The following is a 25111-nucleotide window of genomic DNA, read 5'->3' on the forward strand; positions in this document are numbered from 1 at the left end:
AGTGTGAGATGTTAAAGCAGCATCGTCAGCAAAGAGGAGTTCCCTGATGAGGACTTTCCGTACTTTGCAGAGTGGATGTGAGGTTACCTGACCTTTGGGACTCCATCTTAAACTTTTAAAAGTCACAATTGTTAAACCGCAATTATGTTAGAAAGTCCAGCATTCAAAACAAAGAATTTTCCATGACCCATGTACAGAGTAAATTAGTATTTACCTATGCTTAAATCTCTTTTCATCACCCCTGATATGTCTTTCTAGTATTTGATTAGTACTTATTTGCCAGATTTTGGAATATGAAAGTGTGAACCTTGATACCACATATTCATGAATGCAGGGATTTTCATTACTCCTGCAGAAATGTAGATGCATAGTCAAGACAGAGGAAGATTAGCGAGTGCCAATTTAATTTGTTCCTCGTGAAATCAAACAGCCAAGCGCACTGGACACAGCAAAGGCTATGGGTCCCTACAACATTCCAGCTGTTGTGCTTGAAGACTTGTGCTTCAGAACTAGCTGCGCCTCTAGCCAAGCTGTTCCAGTACAGCTGCAACACTGGTATCTACGCAGCAAAGTGGAAAATTGCCCAGGTATGTCTTATTCACAAAACGCAGGAAAAATACAATCTGGCAGTTACCACCTCATAAGTCTGCTGTCAATCAGCAGCAAGATAGAAGGTGTCTTTGTCAGTGCTATCAAGCAGCACATACTTAGCAATAACCTACTCATCATTGCTCAGTTTGGGTTCCACCAGGGCCACCTAGATCCAGGCCTATTTACAGCTTGACTTCAAACATGGACAAAAGAGCTGAATTCCATTGGTGAGATGAAAGTGACTGCCTTTGACATCAAGGCAGCATTTGACTGGGAGTATGGAACCAAGGAGTCCTAGTAAAACTGAAGTCATTGGGTTTTGGGGGAAAAGTCTACACTAGCTGGAGTCATGCCTAGCACAAAGGAAGATAGTTGTAGTTTTTGGAGGCCAAGCATCTTCCAGAACAATGCTGCAGATGTTCCTCGGCAGGATCCTAGGACAAACCTCTTCAGGTGCTTCATCAGTGACCTTCCCTCAGTTATAAGGCTATTTGATAGCATTCAGCTCCATTTGCAATCTTTCAGGTAACGAAGCAGCCTATGCCCGTATGCAACAAGACTTGGCAATATTCAGGCTTGGGTTGATGTGTGGCAATACCATTGCTGAATCACCCGCCATCAACATCCCAGAGTCAACATTGGCCAGAAACTTAGCTGGACCAGCCATATCAATACAGTAGCTGAAGAGCATGTCAGAGGTTGGGTCTTCTGCAGCGACTGACTCATCTCCTGATTCCCAAAACTTCTCTACCACCTACAAGGCACAAGTCAGGAGTATGGTGGAATGCTCTCCACTTGCCCAGTTGAGTGCAGCAGCAACATTCAAAAAGCTTAGCACCATCCAGGGTAAAGTAATCCAGTTGATCGGCATCCCACCCACTAACTTAAATATTCATTGGAGTATAAGAACAAGGAAATCTTGCTTCAGTTGTACTGGGTTTAAGGAAGGATATACTTGTACCACCACCACCTTCTCGAGGGCAATTAGAAATGGGCAATAAATACTGACCTTGCTAGCGATGCTCGTGTCTAGGATGAATAAATAGAAAAAAATACACACGGTGGGGCGTGGGTCAGAAAAACTACATTGCAACGAGGAGATGGTGGAGGTGATGGGAAAAGGGATGAAGGTCAGAGGCAAGTTTCCTTTACAGAGAGAGGTCTTTTCCGGGTCTTTCACTTTGATCTCTAGGCAGATCGGAAACTGAATTTCAAAATACCTGCTATTTGTCCAACTTGCTGTTTTTTTAAAAAGGGCCCAAAAAAAAATAAAGCTTCCTGAGCCGATCGCACGGCCAGATACAGTGTCTCCCCTGTCAGTCAAAGTATTGCTCTGAGGAGGTCAAAAACCCCTGGCTGGCTTCCTTGAAACTGCTTGCTTTTCCTTTTCTTGTATACAAAGGCAACATCCAAATATTTTAGCTATTTGCAGGTGTCCATATCCAGTGAAAATTATTTTTTCCGTTTTTTTAAAAAACACAGAATTCTAAGATTTTAGTGCGACAATAAAACCTCTTGTAACAAGTGTATATTATTTGCTAAATCAAAAGTACAAAGTGTTTGCTCTAGGGCTTCCCCATCTTTCACCTCCGATGCACAACCAAAGACTTTGAGCCTTTCCTTTTTCAATTTGTATTGTAATTCATGTTTTTGCATTTTCTTTTTGTAACTTCTCCCTTTCTCTTTCAAATTCAAGTTTTTTTTTTATTTGTAGAGTCATAGAGTTATTTACGGCACAGAAGGAGGTCAGTTGCCCCGTTGAATCCATGCCGGCTCTCCACGGAGCTGTGTTGTCAGTTCTACTCCCCGGCTCGTCCCTGTTGCCATGCAAGTCTATTTCTCTCAGGTGCCCATCCAACTTCCTCTTCAAGTCATTGATTGTTTCCGCTTCCACACCCTTGTGGGCAACGAGTTTCAGGTCATTACACCCACTGTGTAAAAAGTGCTTCCTCATATTCCCCCTACATTTTTTGCCAAAATCTTGAAATCTGTGTCCCCTAGTCCTGGTACCATGTATTAATGGGGGCAGTGTTTCCTTGTCTAACTTATCTAAGCCTGTCATAAACCTGTACACCTCTATTAAATCTCCCCTCAATCTCCTATGTTCTAAGGAAACAAACCCAGCTTTTCCAACCTAAACTTGTAACTAAAATCCCTCATTCCTGGAACCATTCTGGTAAATCTCTGCTGCCCCTTCTCAAGGACCCTCACATCCTTCCTGAAATGTGGTGGCCAGAACTGGACGCGATACTCCAATTGGGGCCTAACCAGAGCTTTATAAAGGTTCAACATGACTTCCCTGCTTTTGTACTTAATGTTTCTATTTATGAAGCCCAGGATCCCATCTGCTTTACTAACCACACTCTCAATATGTCCTGCCACGTTCAAAGATCGATGCACATGCACTCCCAGGCCCCTCAGTTTTTCTGATTTTCAAATTTCATCATTTCTATTTTGAGTTGAACATGGCTCGATCTACTTGACAACTAACAGAAATGTCCTTTCCTTTCTCAAGCTTTAATTGAATAGCCAATTCTTGGATGATCTCGGCTTCCTTAGTTCCTAAGCTTACTTTGACACCCACATGCTCTGCTACAACAGTCAAATCAACTTTAGTAAACTGGTCCATAGCACTGAGAGACAAATCCTCTCTTTGCAAAGGCCTGAGCATCAAGGGTACTTGTGTTGATTTCCCACTGAAGACAGCAAGAGTAAATGTGAAATCCTGTTTGTTTATATTCTGGAAATTTTCATTGAGCAATCCTTGATGATCCCCCAATTTTGTTACAATTCCCATAGTGTTACGACCAGGTGAGAAAGAGGTCTATGGTTCCCCCTCAGCCTGGTCTTACTGTAACAGGGTTTAATTTTAAATGCACTGAGTTTTTAGCTTCCCCTTGGTGAATCCTTTTTCACCAGTTCTAATTATAAGGCAAAGAAACCAGCACAAACAGGTTTTCTTAGGTTTAAAGAAGAAAGGTTGAAATTTTATTAAACTTAAACTCTAATTCGGTTAACGCCTACAGATAAACGCGCGCCCACGTTAGCATGCATACGCGATACACACATGCAGATAGATCCAGAAAAGAGCAGAAGAAAAATAAAGTGGAAAAGTTTGAGGCAATCGCTTAAGAGGGTTTTTGTTACGGTTCTTCAAGCTCACTGTAGAGTCCTTGATTGTAGGTAGATCTTGCTTTTCGTTGTGGCCCAGTATTCTGCTTAAACCTTGTTCACTGTAGGATACTTTTCTCTCTTGGGGTTCATGTGTATTCAGCGGATTTGGAGTTCTGTGAGATAGAGATGGAAGCAGACAGGAGAGGCTGTGGCAAGCCAGCCAGGAGAGGTCTTTTCAGTCCAGGAGCAAACAGACACACTCAGTTCAAACTATTTGTACGATTCAGAAAAACCCAGGTTGCAAGGCAGGTTAGTCATGTGACTAGCTGATCTGACCACGTCTGTTTATGGATTCTCTGGTCTTACCCGACCCTGGAATGTCTCTTCTTACACACAATACCTACTGCTCAAAGTCCATTGTGGGTTAAATTGGAGCTGGAAATAGCCCCTTTGTCCTTCCAAGCACTGGCCATTGGTACGCAAAAAAAAATGTTTTTCCAGCCAAGGGCCTGGTGATTTTTTAACAAGTCCTTTCTTCACTTCAACAGTTTTCAAATCAATGCTCAAAATTAATATGTCTGATTCTTGGCAGGTGGGGGATCTAGCATGACAATGAAATGAGACTTCTTAGGGTCCAGAGTCAATATGGAGAACTCCCCGGGCAACTGCCTCCCGACTGTATACCACTGTGCCGCCACCACTGGTGGGTCTGTCCTGCTGGTGGGACAGGACATAACCAGGGATGGTGATGAAGGAGTCTGAGACATTGGCTGTAAGGCATGATTCAGGTTGTTGCTTGACTAATCTTTGGGACAGCCATCCCAATTTTGGCTCAAGACCCCAGATGTAAGTAAGGAGGTCTTTGTAGGGTTGACTGGGCAGGGTATGCCTTTGTCGTTTCTGGTGTCCAGGTTGATGCCGGGTGGTCTATCCATTTTTTAAAATTCTTGTTCAAATTTTCTGTGATGGTTTAGTACAACTGAGTGGCTTGCTAGGCCATTTCAGTGGGCTGTTGGACTGGAGTCACATACAGGCCAGACCAGGTAAGGAGGCAGATTTCCTTTCCGGAACATGATGGGTTTTTCATGACAATCCAGTAGTTTCACGGCCACTATTACTGAGACTAGCTTTTAATTGCATATTTATTAATTAATTGCATTTAAATTCATGCACGCCAAACAGCAGAAGCAGATGGACAGATCAATGCAATCCCACAACCAATGGATCAGATCTGAGTTTTACAGTCCTGCCACATCCAGTCCTGAATAGTGGTGGACAAAAACAACGAAAATGAGGAGGAGCCTGCACAAATATCCCCATCCTTAATGATGGAGGAGACAAGCACATCAGTGCAACAGACAAGGCTGAAGCATTTGCAACAATCTTCAGCCAGAAGTGCCGAGTTGATGATCCATCTCTGCCTCCTTTGAAGTCCCCAGCATCACAGATGCCAGTCTTCGGACAATTCGATTCACTCCACGTTATATCAAGAAATGGCTGAAGGTACTGGATACTAAAGGCATGCTCGGGTATAAAATTGAAAGCCGGGCCCGACCCAACCACATCCAACCCAAACCCGCCCCGGGCCCGAGTCCTTTAATTTTTTTTCTCACCCGACCCGACTATCGTAATAAAGTTAATGATCTCAAACAGGTTATTTTGTTTTACCTTGTCCAAATATGATCCTGTTCATCCATTCCAGCAGAAGGCTATTCCTGCAGATGGAGTTGTGGGGAATCTGAGCCTGATCCCGTCACCAGGAACCAGTGCCCTGCAGCCCCCCCACCCCTCCCCCAACCCCAATTTTCTCACATGAGCACTTCGTGGCTGAGTTCATTGGATAGTGATCAGGGGTACAAACCTAATGATTTCTTTACCCCCTCCCTTTTTTAGTCAACACAGTTTTCGGAGGGTTGTGGGGCTGTAGAGATTTGGAGTGGGGGGGTATGTGGGTTGTGCAAGGCTATGAAGATTTGAACATGATCAACACAGAGGCCAATGATCTTTTTACTGCTATTCCTAAGCTCAGTGAATTCATTACAGAGAGATGGGATTGGACGCTAAATTTCAGTGAAAGGAAAGATTGATTGATTGGAAAATTGGCAGATCAGATCGCAGGCTTTCCCGGTGCTGTTTCATTGTTAATGTACAGTACTGCAGATTCCCGGTGTTTCGTCTACAGTACTGAAGATCTGCAATACTGTTTGATTGAAAACTTCTGGTTGATCAGTATACACATAATGGCCAGCACCTCGAATAGCCTACAAAGCAAAAAACACACAGATATGTTAATGTTGACAAAGTATGTTGAACAATTTCTAGCATTGACATTTAATATAATTTTACATAAAGGTTAGTATCACTTTAAAAAAAATCTATTCTTACCCTAGATTATTTGATGTCATGGGTGAATCTCAACCCTCCATAGCTTTCAGAGTGTCCATCTACCTCTGAGATCTTTGTAAGTTTTTGTAGCACTGCCAGATAAACAATCAGCAAGCCCTGCTTGTTAATTGTTAAAAGATTCCAACTCTAGGAGTCGAACTAAGTTTTTGTAGCTAACTTTCAAATACACAGTGTTTCTCTTTTCTGTCAGAAATATCAGCCTGTCTCTTCTGAGACTTTCAAACAACGCCTTGACTCCCTCATGATTTTTAAGCAGTCTTCTCATGTGATTATCCATTTTCTGTCTACAAAGAAAGACTCGCTCTTCTCTAGCACCTTTTACAACCTCAGGTCTTTGTGAATTGTAGTCACTATTGTAAATTAGGAAACACAGCAGCCATTGCCCACAGCAAGCTCCCAGAAACAGCACTGCGATAATAACCAGATAAAACAGAAACAAATCGCATCAAACCGTACATTAAAAAGAAAACAAATAGCCTACTCCAACGAAGCACTCAATAGGCAGTTAGGTGAACATTTGATTTAGTAGTCTCAGTTACAGACATAGCCAAAAAAAGAAAAGAACAAAAGGTCTTATAAATTGTCATGTAAAAAAAAGAATAGAGTCAACAGTGGAAGGCTTAAGGGTAGTCCTCCGCTGGTCGATTGTCCTTCCAGCTATGCTGAAGTTTCTCTCACGGCTGCTAATGTTTGCTGAAATGCAAAGTATACTTCTAGCCAGCCTGGCCAATTTAGGGTATGCAACACTGTGTTCCTTCCACCAGCCCAACAGATCACGCTCATTTGCCATCGCCAACACAGCAGGCCTCTGTGCTGTGCACTGCTGCACTTCATCATTTGTGTCCACTTCTTCATGAACATTCTCCCATTCAGCAAATCCGGTCAGTGCTTTTTTGGCAGCTGGAGGTTCATTGTCAACCACTTCCGTTTCCTTCACAGGGTCTTCTGTTTTCAAGTTATTGATGCATCTGCACACTTCAAAACAAACTTCTTCCCTATCATAGCTAGACAACATTCACAGCTGATCACATTTAGGCCAGAGAAATGTTGCTGTCTTGTGCACATCATTTACCTCAATGTTGTTGAGAAGCCACTCTCTATGCTGTTGCCTGACAACTGCTTGCATTGCAGTATCTGAAGAAAGTGGCATACAGAGTCGTTTAAGTTTCTCAAACTACAGAATTACCAGGTTCAATGTAGGATACTGGTCTCCCTCGAGTTCCCTCTGAGCTTCAGAAAATCAACCAAAAACTGCAAGTCATTGGGAGCGATGTTTTCCAGCCTGCAGCTCATGATAAATATCCTGAATTGAATTCAGTGTCAGTTACACAGTACTGTACCTCGTTTCTCCCATTGGATTTAAAGTTTTAGACAACTGTACAGCAAGACCAGACTGTGTAACGTATGTGACCAAGGCTTTGGCATGATGTACAGATGCTACAACATCAGGAGCTTCGGAAGCAATTCCTTTGGATGAAGTGAATGTTGAAGGACCAGAACTTTAGTTAGGCCACACTTGGAATATTGTGTGCAATTCTTGTCGCCACACTACCAGAAGGACGTGGAGGCTTTGGAGAGGGTACAGAAGAGGTTTACCAGGATGTTGCTATGAGGAGAGGTTGGATAAACTTGGATTGTTTTCACTGGAACGACAGAGGTGGAGGGGCGACATGATAGAGGTTTACAAAGTTATGAGTGGCATGGACAGAGTGGATAGTCAGAAGCTTTTTCCCAGGGTGGAAGAGTCAGTTACTGGGGGACATAGGTTTCAGGCGTGAGGGGCAAAGTTTAGAGGGGATGTGTGAGGCAAGTTCTTTACACAGAGGGTGGTGAGTTCCTGGAACTTGCTGCCAGGGGAGGTGGTGGAAGCAGGTACGATAGCGACGTTTAAGAGGCATCTTGACAAATACATGAATAGGATGGGAATAGAGGGATACGGACCCCGGAAGTGCAGAAGATTTTCGTTTAGACAGGCATCAAGATCGGCGCAGGCTTGGAGGGCCGAATGGCCTGTTCCTGTGCTGTACTGTTCTTTGCTCACCGTGTTATATACGTGGTCCTGACAATCCGGACATCGATATGGTCTAAGAGCAAGCACTATGTTAGCACCTTGATCTGTCACCCAGACTAATTTATTTAAATTTTATGGGTCAAATCCAAAAGTATTCACTAGCAGCTTTAAAATCTCACGCCTGATGTTTTCAGCAAATTTGGCATCCTCCAGTGGAAGCATAGCTGTTGTTAAAACTTGAGTATTAAGTTTAAAATCTACTGTGATCTAATGACAAGTTATCGACATATAATGGATTTTACGGTAGTTGTCCGTCAACATGTCAGTTGTCATTCCCACGTTCACATCCTTCAGTATGTCAGTAATCTGAGAAATTCGTGGTTTTCTTTTTTCTTCGGCCACATCATGATACCTTCTTGAAACTGTACTAGGATTTGCTAACGCACCTGATGCTGATACTCAACTGTAAGTAGCACCCACGTTGATAAGCTCTTATCATAGAGTCAGACAGCACAGAAACAGGCCCTTCGGCCCATCGTGTCCGTGCCAGCCATCCATCAAGCAGCTATCTATTGTAATCCCATTTTCCAGCACTTGGCCCATAGCCTTGTATGCTAAACCATTTCAGGTGCTCATCTAAATACTTTGTAAATTTTGTGATGGGTCCTGCCTCTACCACCCGTTCAGGGAGTGTATTCCACATTCCAACCACCCTCTGGTTGAAACAATTTTTCCTCAGATCCCCTCTAAACCTCCTGCCTCTTACTTTAAATCTATGCCCCGGTTATTGACCCCTCCGCTAAGGGAAAATGTTTTGCCCTATCTACCCTATCTATGCCCCTCATAATTTTGTGCCAGCTCAACAAACCCTTCAGAGACGGTTTGGAAAGGTCGAATATCCTTGCAACAGAGACTCATGCATTTGTCTGTAATTTCTGATTTCCTGTGAGCGGGTACATTTTTTTCGCTCGTCTGTACAAACAAAGTTATGTACAACTGACTTGGCCCTGCTGCAGGTCAAGTTTAGTTTAGTTTAGAGATACAGCACTGAAACAGGCCCTTCGGCCCACCGAGTCTGTGCCGACCATCAACCACGCATTTATACTAATCCTACACTAATTCCATATTCCTACCATATCCCCACCTGTCCCTATATTTCCCTACCACCTACCTATACTAGGGGCAATTTGTAATGGTCAATTTACCTATCAACCTGCAAGTCTTTGGCATGTGGGAGGAAACCGGAGCACCCGGAGGAAACGCACACAGACACAGGGAGAACTTGCAAACTCCACATAGGCAGTACCCAGAATTGAACCCGGGTCGCTGGAGCTGTGAGGCTGCGGTGCTAACCACTGCGCCACTGTGACACCCTTTTTCAGTGTCCCGCTGCAAAGATGAATTTCCCGTCTTTTTGCTGTCATATTGTACAAATCCGCTTGAACTTTTACTGTTGCGGAAAACAACAGCATTGAAATGTTTCCAAACGAAAGATTTACCTTTTCCACTGCTAAACATTCTCCAGTAGACAGCATTTGTTTTACATCCATAGTGTAGTGTAGAATCACCTTTGGATGCATGGAAGCGACAGCATGAGAGCGATGACGTCATAGAGACGCTCACTGCAGCGTGCGGAGTCTGCACTGCACGTTTCCCGCCTTAACCTTACTGTTGAATTGAAGATTACTTCCTGGAGGCAGCACTGTCCACCTCGACCCAACCTGAGTCCGAATGCTGGACTCGGAAGAGAGACCCGACCTGACCCGAACCCGACACATGTTGTTGGGTGTAGTCGGGTTCGGGTCGGGTAGCCAGGCTTTCTGGGATACTGCAAAGGCTACGGGCCCTGACAACATTCCGGCAATGGTACTGAAGACCTGTGCCCCAGAATTAGTTGCCCCCTAGCCAAGCTATTCCAGTACAGCTATAACACTGCCATCTACTCTACAATGTGGAAAATTGCCCAGGTATGTCCTGTCCATAAAAAGGACAAATAGAGCCCAGCCAATTACCAGCCCATCAGTTTATTCTCGATCATCAGCAAAGTGATGGACGGTGTCGTCGATAGTGCTATCAACCAGCACTTACTCAGCAATAATCTGCTCAGTAATGCTCAGTTCCAGGGCCACTGGGCTCCAGATCTCATTACCCTTGGTCCAAACAAGGACAAAAGAGCGGAATTCTCGAGCTGAGGTGAGATGAGAGTGACTGCCCTTGACATCAAGGCAGCATTTGACCGAGTGTGGCATCAAGAAGCCTGAGCAAAGTTGAAGTCAGTGGGAATCAGAGGGAAAACTCTCCACTGGTTGGAGTCATACCTAGTACAAAGGAAGATGGTTGTGGTTGTTGGAAGCAAGACATCTCAGCCCCAGGACATAGCTGCAGGAGTTCCTCAGGGTAGTGTTCTATGTCCAACAATCTTCAGCTACTTCATCAATGACCTTTCCTCCATGTTAATGTCAGAAGTGGGGATGTTTGCTGATTTCACTATGTTCATTACCATTCGCAACAGCTCAGATACTGAAGCAGTCTGTGTTCAGACGCACCAAGACCTGGAAAACATCAAGGCTTGAGCTGATAAGTGGTAAATTAGATTAACACCACAAAAGTGCCAGGCAATGACCATCTCAAACAAGAGAGATACCAACCATCTACCCATGACATTCAATGGCATTATCATCGCTAAATCCCCCACAATCAATCCTGTGGGTTACCACTGACCAGAAACTTAACTGCACCAGCCATATAAATACTTTGGCTGCCAGAGCAGGTCAGAGGCTGGGAATTCTGTGGCGAGTAACTCCTCATCTGATTCTGTGAACCCTGTCCACCATCTACAAGCATAAGTCAGGAGTGTGATGGAATACTCTCATGATAAGTGCAGCCTCAACAACACTCGAGAAGCTCTACACCATCCAGGATAAAGCAGCCCACTTGATCAGCACCCCATCCACCACCTTCAACATTCACTCCCTCCAGCACTGGCATACAGTGTGTACCATCGACAAGATGCACTGCAACAACCCACCAAGCTTCCTTCAACAACACCTTCCAAACCTGTGACCTTTACAACCTGGAAGGTTGGAAGCAGACGCATTGGAATACCACCACCTGCAAGTTCCCCTCCAATCCACACACTATCCTGACTTGGATCCACATCGCTGTTCCTTCACTGTCACTGGATCAAAAACCTGGAATTCCCTTCCGAACAGCACTGTGGGTGTACCAGATGGACAGCAGCGGTTCAAGAAGGTGGCTCACCACCACCACCACCTCAAGGACGTTAGAGATGGGCAACTGTTATGATCCCCGTGGAGATCTCCAACAAACCAAAAGAATCAAATCCCTTGACTGACCTCAATTCAGGAATCAAAAACCAAACCATGATTTCATTTTTATAAATTTTACTTTAACGCTCCAACCAAAACCAATCTAAAATATGAACTGATTGTTAAATCACAATGGATGTATGTACATCTTAAAGGTTCCATGTTAACTATCGGATGCTACAAGGATGTATCTCGTAAGTCCTTTGCCAGTCCTATCGGCAGGTTGATGCTGAACCGTCACAAAGTCCTTGAGGTGTTTGAACTTTTCAAGTAGATCTCCAGATTCCCCTTTCCCAAGGTGCAAATGCTGGTTTTCATTCGATGGCAGTTTCTCTACAATCCGAGCCCTACCGATATTATCTCCACCGCCGCAGGGGCGGCACAGTGGCGCAGTGGTTAGCACCGCAGCTTCACAGCTCCAGGGACCCGGGTTCAGTTCTGGGTACTGCCTGTGCGGAGTTTGCAAGTTCTCCCTGTGACCGCGTGGGTTTCCGCTGGGTGCTCCGGTTTCCTCCCACTGCCAAAGACTTGCAGGTTGATAGGTAAATTGGCCATTATAAATTGCCCCTAGTGTAGGTAGGTGGTAGGAGAATGGTGGGGATGTGGTAGGGAATATGGGATTAATGTAGGATTAGTATAAATGGGTGGTGGTTGGTCGGCACAGACTCGGTGGGTCGAAGGGCCTGTTTCAGTGCTGTATCTCTAAATAAATAAATAAATAAAACTGCACACCCTTCTGGAACTTCCATAGTTTTGCTCATAACAGTCCTGGTGGTGCAGCTTCACTGGTCCCACCTCACTTAACACTTTAAGGCACAGAAATAATGGTAGCAACTTGTATTTTCCAAGGATCAACTCCCAGCAAACAGGTTCAGTTCAGCAGTCTGGGAAACGTTTTAAAACAACACCCAGCTTTGCAGCTTTTTGCCGTCTGTTAAACAGCCACTCTCCAAAGTCGTCTTCTGAAACTGAAACCTAAACTCCAATCGCATGCTTCTGGTAAAGAAAACTACTTGTTTGTTTAGCTTATTCTGTCCTCTTAGAACATTAAGGCCTTTTAGATTCAGTTTCAAATCAGGGTTTGTCTCAAAAAAAACTCTTGGAATGCAAAGTTAAAGCACACAACAATCAGTTGCACAGAATGGAGTCTGTGCAGGAGGACTCCATTGCAGTAACAAATGCTGGCCTTGTAAAAATAAAAAAAGGTGGTTCCATTGTGGTGTAGCACATTATTTTGATACAACTTTTTAGGTCGTTTCTGAGTCAACCATGTTGGTGTGGGACTGTAGTCACATATAGGCCAGCATGGGTATGGCCTGTAGGTTTCCTACTCTAAAGAACATTAGTGTTGAACCAGTTCGACTTTTAAACGTATGTTGAATTCTCATAGTGTATAGCTTGATCTAATGATTACTTGAAACCCATTGCAAGATACTTGTAAAAGGGCAGGGTTTACTTGCCAATAACCATATATCAGTGGTTGTCTGCACTGGTTTTCAAAGCTGGACATATTGAATGTTTTGAAAAAAATATTTTTCAGTATAATTCTTACCTTGGAAGCTTTTAGTTAAGTACATTAGTTCATTTCCTGTGGCATTGCAAGATCAAGTGTAATCTCCAGGTGAAGAGGGTCTGGATAATTGGACCAGGGCTATAATAAGACAGTTCAATGGAGTACAAGCTGAGGAATGATAGTGCTACAATGGGGGAATGGTGAAATTATAGCTTCACAAGTTTACATAGTTTTGATTTTAGATGTGAATATACTAGAATTTATTTAATAGAGAAGGAAACACAAGTAACAAAAATGTGACAGCTGAAGGTAAGGTTTCTTCAGTTACTATATGCAGACATACAGTTTTTCATAAATATTACATATGCACTTCATGGAGAAAACTTAGTATAATCAGTGTGAATCTGAATGCTGCTTATCTGCATCACCTAGTATGTTCCATGTCTAATTTTATCTATACTAAGTGAATTTCCATGCAGTATTAATATTGTCTAATATATTAATTCCCTAAAATTGTTATTCAAATTATTCATTTAGCAAACTATTTAAACAGAAACCCATTTGTACATAATTTTCAACTCTGATTTTGTAGATCAAGGTAAAACCATTCTGCCCTTCCTCTTTGAGCTTTGCCCAGGAAAGTTCCTTTGCATTGCTTTCTGTATATGAAATAGTGATCCCCAAAACAGCTGACAATATTTTTTATTGTATTAACTTTGTGAGTTGAATAAATGCACTATGTTAAAATGGGTAAATAAATATGGCTGTAACACAACTTCCTGTCCTCACAGGAAGTGATCTGAAAGAACTTCCTGGGTGCAACCCTGAAGAAGAAAGGCAAAATAGTGTCACCCAAGCTTCCAAAAAGTCAGGTGAGCTTCGTGGAATTGCTGACACCAGCAACTTTTCTTAGGAAGGTCTATAAAACAACAAAATAAAATGCAAAATGTGAATTCACTCATGTACATGGAAAATGGATATGAACATTGGTTTTAGGCTTATTAGCTTACAAAAGTAAATGTGCAGCAAATATTAGAAGTTTATATAAATTATTTACAGACCAATTTCTAACAAGTAGTTTATAAACAGCCATGAAAGAAATCATTTCTGCATGAGAAGTCTGTCTTACCAGAATGCATTTGCTGGTTTGTTGGACTGTTAGATTCCCAGTGTCATGGTCTCACATGGAATTAGATAGACTATATGGCACAGACCATTTGGCCCACCAGTCCATGCTGCTGTTTATATTCCATTCGAGCTACCTCCTGTCCTTCCTCAAATAACTCTTATCAGCATAACCTTTTATTCCATCCTTTATGTGCTTACCTCGTTTCCGCTTAAATACATCTATACTATTTGCCTCAACTAGTCGCTTGGTTCTATCTTTAACTATCTAATTGTGGCAGGAGAGTCACCTGCAGTGGCTTCTCATACCATTCCTGCGTATTTACCTCTGGTTTGCCCCCAAGGATCTATCCTTGGCCACCTCCTGTTTCTCATTTACATGCTCCCCCTCGGTGACATCGTCTGAAACCGCAATGCCAGTTTCCACATGTCTGCTGCTGATACCCAGCATAGCTCACCACCAAAAAAAAAAAATCCCATGGGATCTAGGGAAATGTAGCATGGTGGATACAAAATTGGCTCAGTGGCAGGAAACAAAGGGTAATTGTTAACGGGTGTTTTAGCGACTGGAGGGCTGTTTCCAGTGGCATTCCGCAGGGCTCGGTACGGGGTCCCCTGCTTTTACTGGTGCATATTAACAATTTGGACGTAAATGTAGGGGGCATAATCAAGAAGTTTGCAGACGACACAAACATTGGCTGTGTGGTAGATAGCGAGGAGGATAGCTGTAGACTGCAGGCTGATGGTCTGGCCAGATGAGGCAGAAAAGTGGCAAATGGAATTCAACTTGGAGAAGTGTGAGGTGATGCATTTGGGGAGGTCAAACAAGGCAAAGGAATACACGATTAATGGGAAAATACTGAGAAGTGTAGAGAAAGTGATGGACCTTGAATGTCCACAGATCCCTGAAGGTAGCAGGACAGGTCGAGAAGGTGGTTAAGAAGGCATATGGAATGCTTTCTTTTATTAGCTGGGATATAGAATATAAGAGCAGGGAGGTTATGCTGGAACTGTATAACCCATTGGTTAGGCCACAACTTGAGTACTGTGTGCAGTTCCGGCCACCTCATCACAGAAAGGATGTAATTGCACTAGAGAGGGTACAGAGGAGATTTACAAGGATGTTGTCGGGACTGGAAAAATGCAGCTATGAGGAAAGATTGGATAGGCTGGGGTTGTTCTCCTTGGAACAGGGAAGACTGAGGGGAGATCTGATTGAAATGTACAAAATTTTGAGGGGTGTGGATAGAGTGGAGGTGAAGGGCCTATTTACCTTAGCAGAGAGGTCAGTGACTAGAGGGCATAGATTTAAAGTGATTGGTAGAAAGATTAGAGGGGAGATAGGAAAAACCTTTTCACCCAGAGGGTGGTGGGGTTCTGGAACCCACTGCCTGAAAGGGTAGTTGAGGCAGAAACCCTAAACTTGTTCAAAAGGAGTCTTGATGTACACCCCAAGTTCCGTAATCTGCAGGGCTACGGACCAAATGCTGGAAGGTGGGATTAGAATGGGTGGATCGTTTTTCAGCTGGCACAGACACGATGGGCCAAGTGGCCTCTTTCTGTGCCGTAAACTTTCTATGATTCTACTCCTCTCGACCCCTCTGCTAACTCTAAATTGTTTGCTTATCTGACATCCAGTACTGGATAAGCAGAAATGATCTCCAATAAAATGTTGGGAAGACTGAAGCCATTGTCTTCAGTCCCTAGCCATGGATCCCATCCCTCTTCCTGGCAACTGTCCGAGGCTGAACCAAACTGTTCACAACCTTGGTGTCATATTTGACCCCGAGATGAGCTACTGACCACATCACTAAGACTGCCTATTTCAACCTCTGTAACATCGCCTGACTCTGCCACTGCTTCAGCTCATCTGCTGGAACCCTCATCCATGCCTTTGTTGCCTTTGGGCTTGATTATTCCCAATGTGCTCCTGGCCATCCTCCCACATTCAATCCTCTGTAACCTTGAGGTCATCCAACACTCTGCTGCCCGTGTCCTTATACCAAATGCCATTACCTCTTTACTTGCTGACCTACACTGGCTCCCAGTTATCTGCGCTCCTCTAATTCTGGCCTCTTGAGTATCTCCAATTTTAATCGCTCCACCATTGTTGGTCATGCCTTCAGCTGTCTAGGCCCTAAGCTCTGGAATTTTCTCCCTTAAATTGTCAGCCTCGCTGTCCCATTTTTCTCCTTTTAAGACACTTCTTAAAACCTACCTCTCTGACCAAGCTTTTGGTCATCTGACCTAATACCTCCTTATGTGGCTCGGTATCATACTTTGATTTATAATGCCCCTGTGAAGCACGTTGAGACTTTATTATGTTAAAGGTGCTATATAAATATAAATTGGTGTGATCGTAAGTACCTTCCACATTCTCACCGCTCTCTGGGGACAGAAATGTCTTTTGAATTCCCTATTTGATTTCTTTGTGACTATCATATATGGATGGCCACTAAAATAAAAGCAAAATACTGTGGATGCTGGAAATCTGAAATAAAAACAGAATGCTGGAAATACTCAGCAGGTCTGGCAGCATCTGTGGAGAGAGAAGCAGACATTTTATCAGAACTGGCAAAGGTTAGAAATGTAATAGGTTTTAAGCAAGTGAAGTGGGGGTGTGGGGTGGGGGAAGGGAACAAAAGCGAATATGTGTGATAGGAGAGTGGGCAGGAGAGATTAACTGACAAGGAGTTCATGGGGCAAAGGTAAAGAGAGTGTGCTAATGGTGTGGAGAAAGACTAAGCATTAGTGCAGAGAGAGTGTAAATGATAGAATAATGAACAGCCCTAGACAAAAGCACAAACATGAAAAACCCAGTTTAAGGCAGGCACATGGTAAAAAAAAATATAAAACAGAATAATAATTTAAAAAATGGGCCAGTCATGCTTTGAAATTATTGTACTTGATGTTCAGTCCGGAAGGCTGTGGAGTACTTAATAGAAAAATGAGGTGCTGTTCATTGAGGTTATGTTGATGTTCACTGGAACACTGCAGCAGGCCGAGGGCAGAAATGTGGGCGCGGGAACAGGGTGGTGAATTGAAATGGCAAGCGACCGGAAACCCAGGGTCATGATTGCAGACTGAGTGGAGGTATTCCGCAAAGTGATCACCCAATCTGTGTTTAGTCTGCCCAATGTAGAGATGATAGCATTGTAAGCAGTGAATACATTATACTAAATTGCAAGAAGTATAAGTAAATCGCTGCTTCACCTGAAAGGAGTTTTGGGACCTTGGATCATGAGGAGAGAGGAGGTAAAAGGGCAGGTATTGCACCACCTGCAATTGCATAGGAAGGGGGCGAGATGTCGAGGGTAATGGAGGAGTGGACCAGGGTGTCACGTAAGGAACGATCCCTTCGGAATGCTGATGGGGAGGGGAGGGGAAGATGCGTTAGGTGACATCACGCTGGAGGTGGCGGAAATGGCAGAGGATGATCCTTTGGATGTGTGGGGTAGAAAGTGAGGACGAGGTAACCCTGCTGCTGTTCTAAGAGGGAGGGGATTGGGTGAGGGCAGAAGTGCGGGAAATGGGTCGGACACGGTTGAGGGCCCTGTCAACCACAGTGGGGAGAATCCTCAGTTGAGGAAAAAGGAAGACATATCAGAAGCTCTGTTGTGGAAGGTAGCATCATCAGAACAGATGTGTCAGAGATGGAGAAACTGGAATGGAGTCCTTACAGAAGGCAGGATGTGAGGAAGTGTATTTGAAGTAGCTGTGGGAGTTGGTAAGTTTATAATGAATATTAGTGGACAGTCTATCCCCAGAGATGGGAAACAAAGAAGTCGAGGAAAGGAAGGGAAATGTCAGAGATGGGCTATGTAAAGGTGAGAGAAGGGTGGAAATTGGAAGCAGAGTTGATCAGGTTTTCCAGTTTGGGGCGAGAGCAGAGAACAGCACCAATACAGTCATCAGTATACCAGAAAAAGAGTTGGGGGACGGGGCCTGAGTAGGACTGGAGCAGGGAATGTCTGACATACCCCACAAAAAGACGGGCATAACTAGGATCCATGCGAATACCCATAGCAACACCTTTTATTTGAAGGAAGTGAGTGGAGCTGAAGGAGAAGTTGTTCAATGTGAGAACAAATTCAGCCAGGCGGAGGAGGGTGGGGTGGATGGGGACTGGTTGGGCCTCTGTTCAAGGAAGAAGTGGAGAGCCCTCAGACTGTTCTGTTGAGGGTGAAGAGAGATTGGGCGTCCATAGTGAAGAGGAGGCAGTTAGGGCCAGGAAACTGGAAATTGTCAAAAAGACATAGGGAGTCAGAAAAGTCACAGATGTAGGTGGGAAGAAACTGCACCAGGGGAGAAAAGATAGAGTCAAGATAGGAAGAAATAAGTTCAGTTTTGTTTTTATCATTTTGTTTACCATGTGCCTGCCTTGAACTTGGTATTTCATGTTTGTGCTTTTGGACAGAGCTATTCATTATTCCTTCATTAACACCCTCTCTGCACTAATGCTTTGTCTTTATTCACACCATTAACACACTCTCTTTGTCTTTGCCCCATGACTTCCTTGTCAGTTAATCTCTCCTGTCCTCTGTCCTATCACACACCTTCCCTTTTGTTCTCTTTTTTTCCCCCCAACCCCTGCTTCACTTGCTTAAAACCTGTAACATTTCTAACCTTAGCCAGTTCTGATCAAAGGTCACTGACCTGAAACGTTAACTTTGCTACTGTCTCCACAGATGCTGCTGAGCATTTCCAGCACTTTGCATTTATTTATATGGACGGGCTCTAGTTTTGCTCTTCTGCACAAGTGGAAACATTTCTGTCTACTCTAGCAAAACCTTTCATAATTTTAAAGGCCTGTATTAGGTCTCAGCCTTCTCTTTTCAAAAGGAAAAATGTCTTGGCCTGTTCATTCATTCCTAATAGGTATAAACCTCGCAGTTCTGATATCCTTGTAAATTTCTTTTGCACACTGCACTGCCTCTGTATGCTTCTTATAATCTGGCGACCAGAACTGCACACAGTATTGTCCGCAGTGCTGCCCAGTGTGTTCTATCCAAGGTTTGATACAAGTTTAGCATGACTTATTTTCCAAGAAATATGTGATCACCTTAATTTTTTAACCAAAATGTAATAGCTCACACTTGCCCATGTTGAAATGAATTTGCCAATTAAATGCCCATTCTGAAAGTTTAATAATGTCTTATTGTAATTTTTTACAATCCTCCTTCAGTGTTGATTATCCCTTCCAATTTTGTGTCATGTGCACATTTAAAACCTTTGTTTAACACTGATGTGTAAATTGTTAATATAAATTAGTTACAACAGGGGTTCCAATACTGATCCTTGTGGGCCTTCACTTCCTGCCTTCTGCTACTCTGAATAGCTACCCTTTATCCGAACTGTCTGCTTGCTGTCTTTCAGCCAGCTGGCTATCTATTCTGCCACTGACTCCGCATGCTCTGTCTCTAGTCAGCGGCCTATTATGTGGTACCTTTTGTCTTTTGGAAGTCCAGATAGTTCACATCTACTACAATACCTTCTGTTACCTCTTCAAAGAATTCAATGAGGTGGTCAAGCAAGATTTTCCCTTCAGAAATCCAAGCTGACTATTCAGCATATTTTGGTTTCTAGATGTTTTTCTATTTTGCCCTTTAGTAAAGATTACACTATTTTTCCTACTACCATATTGCAACATTTTTTATTGGTCAAGGTTTAGCAAATTAATGTTGATTTCAACACTTGAAATTATGATTCATGTACATTGACCATGAATTTATTTACAATGCAAATTTTTGTTTTCTTCTCTTCCCTTTCCCTTCACTGTATGCTATATACTAAACAAAGCTCCTTAGCTGAAACCATGTAGCATGTGCAAAAGTAGCCCAGAGTCAGTTTTGGACTCCCCAAGTTTATTTTCTGACTTCCTGATGCTCACTGGAGGCTTGTGAATGCAAACCCTCCTTCTCAGCTCCATGGCATAGTATATTGCTGTTACGATATGCAACTGCTGCAATAGTGAAGTAAATTGGTCAATTAGCAAGGCTGAATTTTGGGCTTTAGAACCAGAAAATAATAGGCATAATTCATTTCATAGTCTAACAAAAATGCAACAATTCTACTGTGATTTACAGAAGTTAGTCTAAACTGGGACAGTGAAACCAGACTGTAACAACATGATTTAGTTGATTTCTTGGAATCAATTTTTCATGAATATAACTATCTTAAATTTTATTTTTAATGTACGCTTGATTTGACCCCTTAACTGGAAAATAATTGCAATGGTGGTTTTGAGAAAGAGCTACACTGCAGTGCAACAGTTTATATTCTGTGTTCCACATTGTTACGACTGCTTCAGACAAAGCCCCCAACCAAAATATATGATTCTGATTGCAGTGGGAGCAACGCACTGTCAATTCAGTCCCGTTGCTCCACAGGTCGCATCCTATTTCTTTAAGCTTTGCAAATCAAAGAAAGCAGCAGCCGAATTGAAACAATCTAGTAATCCCCTGAATGAGGCAAACCAAACCAGGTATCTTTAGATATCAGCAAATTAACTATTTATTAAAAAAACTAAAATCTTAAAACTACTAAGGTCCTTATAGCTTCTTATTTACAAATCGAACTCCCGCATTCACTACATATACTCAAACTAACAATAGTTTGGTTTTTTAATTAGCTGCCCGAAAAATAAAAAAAACAGTCTTTGCAGATTACGCTTCCTGACGAATGGTCTTCTAATGCAACACAGTCAAAGTTCACTTTTTTATTTATTTCTTTAAGAAATTAATTTGCTTCGAAGCTTTTTAGAATTTTGAGAGAGAAACTACACAGGGTTTAAATCGTCTTAGAGAGCTCTCCTTCCTTCACGTGCTTGAACAGTCTGTCAACTGAACAAACCCATTTTTTGCCAGCCAGTTTCAAAGTCAAAACAGATACATTGAAGCTTTGTTCTCTCTCTCTGTATGGTTGTTGCCTGGTAACCAGAATGCACTTTGGCTCATTGACTCCAGAGCTTGCTGCCTTGGAGAAGTACTGATCTTTTGTCTTAATGTACAGTCTTAATGGCGCACTGCAATATTTCCCGAGGAGAGGAAAAAAAAGGACCGTGACAACATTCAGTTCAACTTAAACTAGTGCATTTTCGGTCGTTCATTCAGAGAGACTTGGATTCCATAAGCCTGAGGATTGGGAGGATTTAGAATTCAGCAATGGATGATGAAGAAATTTTTAGAGAGAAAATGGAATATGGAAGTTAACTAGCAAGAGACATATAAACAGATTGTAAAAATTTCTATAGGTGTGTAAATTGGAAGAGATTAGCAAAAGTAAATGTGAGTCCCTTGCAGGCAGAAAGAAGAAATTATAAGAGGGAATAAGGAAAGGGCAGAGGTATTGAGCAAATATTTTCTATCTGTCTTCACAGTGGAAGACAAAAATAATCCAGAAATAGTGGGAAACCAAGGGTCTAGTGGAAATGAGGAATTAAGGGATATTATTGGTAAAGAAATAGTACTGGAGAAATTAATGGACTTTACTCAATTCCCTGGACCTGATGGCCTGCATCCTAGAATTTTAAAAGAGGTAACTATGGAGATAATGAATGCATTAGTTTGGATCTTTGTGAATTTCCTAGATTCGAGAATGGTCCCCATGGTCTGGGAGGTCACAAATGCAATTCCACTAATCAAGAAAACAGGGAACTGTAGGCCAATTAACTTGACATCAATAGTAGGGAAAATGCTAGAGTCTGTTATTAGGGTCGTGGTAACAGGACAGTTAGAGAATCATAATATGCCTGGGCAGAGTTAACACGGATTTATGAAAGGGAAATTTTGTTTGACAAATTTGTTAATTTTCTGAGGTTGTAACTAGGCAAGATGGATAAGGAGGACCCAGTGACTGTAGTGTATTTGGTTTTTCCAAAGGCATTTAATAAAGTGCCACACAAGAAGTTATTTTAGAAAATTAGGATGGATGGAATTTGAGATAATAGCATGGATTGATGATTGGTTAATGGACAGAAAACAGTTGGAACAAACAGACCATTTTCGTGTTGGCAAGCTGTAACTAGCAAGGATCAGTGCTTGGATCTCAGCTATTTCCAATCTATATTAGTGACTTAGATGAAGGACCGAGTGTAATATATCTGGGTTTCCTGATGATACAAAGCTGGGTAGGAAAGTAAGTTGTGAGGAGAAGGCAAAGAGGTTGCAAAAAGATATACACAGGTTGTGTGAGTAGGGAAGAGCATGGCAGTTGGAATGTAATGTGGGGAAGTTATCCACTTTGGAAGGAAAATAGAAAAACAGAATATTTTTTTAAATGGTGCGAGACCATGTTGATATTCAGAGGGACATGAATCACAGAAAGTTAACATGCAGGTACAGCAAGCAAATAGGAAGGCAAATGGTATGTTTGCTTTTATTACAAAGGGATTGGAGTGTAAGAGTAAAGAAGCCTTACTACAATTGTGCAGGGTATTATTCAGGCTACACCTGGACTGCTGTGTACAGTTCTAGTCTCCTTAACTGAGGAAGGACATACTTTCCCTAGAAGGAGTACTACAAAGGTCCACTAGAATGATGCCTGAACTGAGGGGATTGCCCTATGAGGAGAGATTGAGTAGACTGGGACTATATTCCCTGGAATGTAGAAGAATGAGAGGTGATCTCATTGAAACATAAAATTCTTAAGGAGCGTTACAAGGTAGATGCTGGGAGAATGTTTCCCCTGGCTGGAGAGTCTAGAACTAGGGAGAGCACAGTCTCAGAATAAGGAGTTGACCACTTAGGACTGAGGTGAGGAGAAATTTCTTCATTCAGAGGGTTGTGGATCTTAGGAATTCTCTACTGCAGAGAGCTGTGGATGCTCAGTCACTGAGTATATTGAAGACAGGATTGATAGATTTTTGGATACTAAGGGAATTAAAGGATATGTGGATAGTGCACGAAGGTGGAATTGAGATGCAAGATCAGCCTGATCGTATTAATGGAGCAGGCGTGGAGGGTTAAATGGCCTACTCCTGCCATTTCTTATGTTCTTAAATACCCCACTTAATATTGCAAGACATTTATTCTTCTGAATGTCTCCCATCCAGTAGGCTTAAAATCAGGATTGCATAGGCAACAGTGGCTTCTGATATGAGAACAGAAAGTGCTGGAAATATTCAGGTCTGGTAACATCTGTGTAAAGAGGAACAGAGTTAACGTTTCAGTTCTGTAACCCTTCATTGGAACTGGCAAAAGTTAGAAATGTAACAGTTTTTGAGCAAGTGAAAGGAGAGAAGGGGGGAAAAGAACACGAAGGAAGGTTTGTGATAGGATGGAGGGGGAGAGATTAAATGACAGAGAATCCATGAAACAGAATACAAATGGAGTGCTAAATAGTTGTAGTGAAAGACAAAGCATGAGTCCAGAGAGTGTGCTAATGGCAGAATAATGAACAGCTCTGTCTGAAAGTGTCAAGAAAACCCTATATGCCAAATGAGAAATATTAATTAATCGGTTGGAAAGTTACATTAGACTTTTAATGGAGAAAATCGTACAGTTAACTTTAAAAAAAATAAACTGACAGCCCAGATGGCCACTGCAATTTGCATCTGAAGCACTTTTGTACATTCTAAGGCCCCAACTGGAGCCATAAGTCTAACAAAAAGCCCAGCCAGAACAATGCTTTGGCTAACTGAGTAGATTATACAGATCACCCTGGTTAGCGGGACATTCAAAGCCATCATGTGGCATTCATAAGTGGAGACGTCCCTTCAGGAGATAAATACTGACAATAACGCCTGAGCGTGGTTTTGGGTTTTAGACTTTGGATTTCATTAAAAACAAAGGGGATTGAGAGAACCATGTGACCATCTGCCCATCTCTGAAAAAACTGGGAGTTTTGTTACGCACACTGAAGACGAGCAGTAACTGAGTGTGCAGCAGCAGAGAAGGCTGTGTACCTCCCTTTCTTTCTCCCCCTCTCTCCAGAAAACATTAAGTTTGAAACCTGTCTGCGACTGTGGACCCTCCAAACTTACAGGCTGCTACAGCCAGAGACCAGGGGGAGAGAACCACCTGCCAGTCTGCCTTCAAGAAAACCCTGAACAAAGCGGATCAACCACAAAGTGCACTTTGACCAACCAAGGACTTCAAGAGTACAGCTCCAGCCGGATAACCTCCGAATCATCCAATATTTAACTTTTATTTATTCTGGACTTGAAGCCAACCAAAAAAAACTACTTTCCACTTTGTTATCTATTTGTGTGTGTGTGTGTGATATCACAGGAATGTGTGCGTGAATGTGTAGCATATTTTTAAAATTTGTTTTAGATTGGGTTTAGCTTGTCCCGCATAATAAACTTACCTCTTTCTTCTGTAAACTCAGGAAAACCTGTCCGATTTGGTTCTTTCACCATCACAGTAAAGGTAAAAGGTAAAACACTCAGAGGTGGTAAGCACAACCACTCCTTTTTTTAAAAAGAAGGAATAAACCCTGTTGCGGTCAAATAAGAGGAAGGGCAAGAGGGGCGACTGTGACCCCTCCTCGCTTCGCCGTAACAGAAATTTGGGGGCTATAGTCCGGGATCGTAACCCAGCGACCAACGAGAAATAAGAACTGGGAAACCAAATTGATCCCTACCAAAATTTAAAAAAAACTTCAATACAGGTTTTCTTGTAATTTTTGCTGCGAGAGTACTAACATGTCCACATTCGAGGCCAATACCTTCCTCAACCAGAGCGAAGTAACTTGGGGAAGGTTAATTTCCCTATCTATTGAAGAAGAATGTAGCTGGGCAGTTAAGATTACTCTGCATTCGAAAGCTAGGAAATCTGAAATCCTAAGACTTGTGGCCAACCTTTTTTCATTTGAACCTGAAGATTCAGGAACAGATAATCACACCATTACTTTTACTGTGATGGTGAAAGAACCAAATGGACAGATTTTCTTGAGACAGGTTTTCTTGAGTTTGCAGGGTTAGAGTCAGAAAGAGAGAGGGTAATGTTAGCAAAAATATAATTGGAACAGAAAGGATTTGAATTCCAGAGAGAGAAAGAGCAGAGAGAATGTCAAATAAGG

The 25111-nt window shown here is 42.6% G+C and overlaps 1 protein-coding gene across 1 annotated transcript in view; it reads left to right on the plus strand.

The window, feature by feature from the left end:
• The window catches only part of ryk (receptor like tyrosine kinase), a 429626-nt gene that overhangs the window by 210623 nt on the left and 193892 nt on the right, over positions 1–25111 (plus strand). The window contains exon 8 of the mRNA XM_068042876.1: positions 13756–13836. Coding sequence (XP_067898977.1) covers positions 13756–13836 — 81 coding nt within the window. The remainder of the gene's footprint in view (positions 1–13755; positions 13837–25111) is intronic.

This window comes from Heterodontus francisci, chromosome 11 (assembly GCF_036365525.1).
Source record: "Heterodontus francisci isolate sHetFra1 chromosome 11, sHetFra1.hap1, whole genome shotgun sequence".
In the NCBI taxonomy this organism is placed as follows: Eukaryota; Metazoa; Chordata; class Chondrichthyes; order Heterodontiformes; family Heterodontidae; genus Heterodontus; species Heterodontus francisci.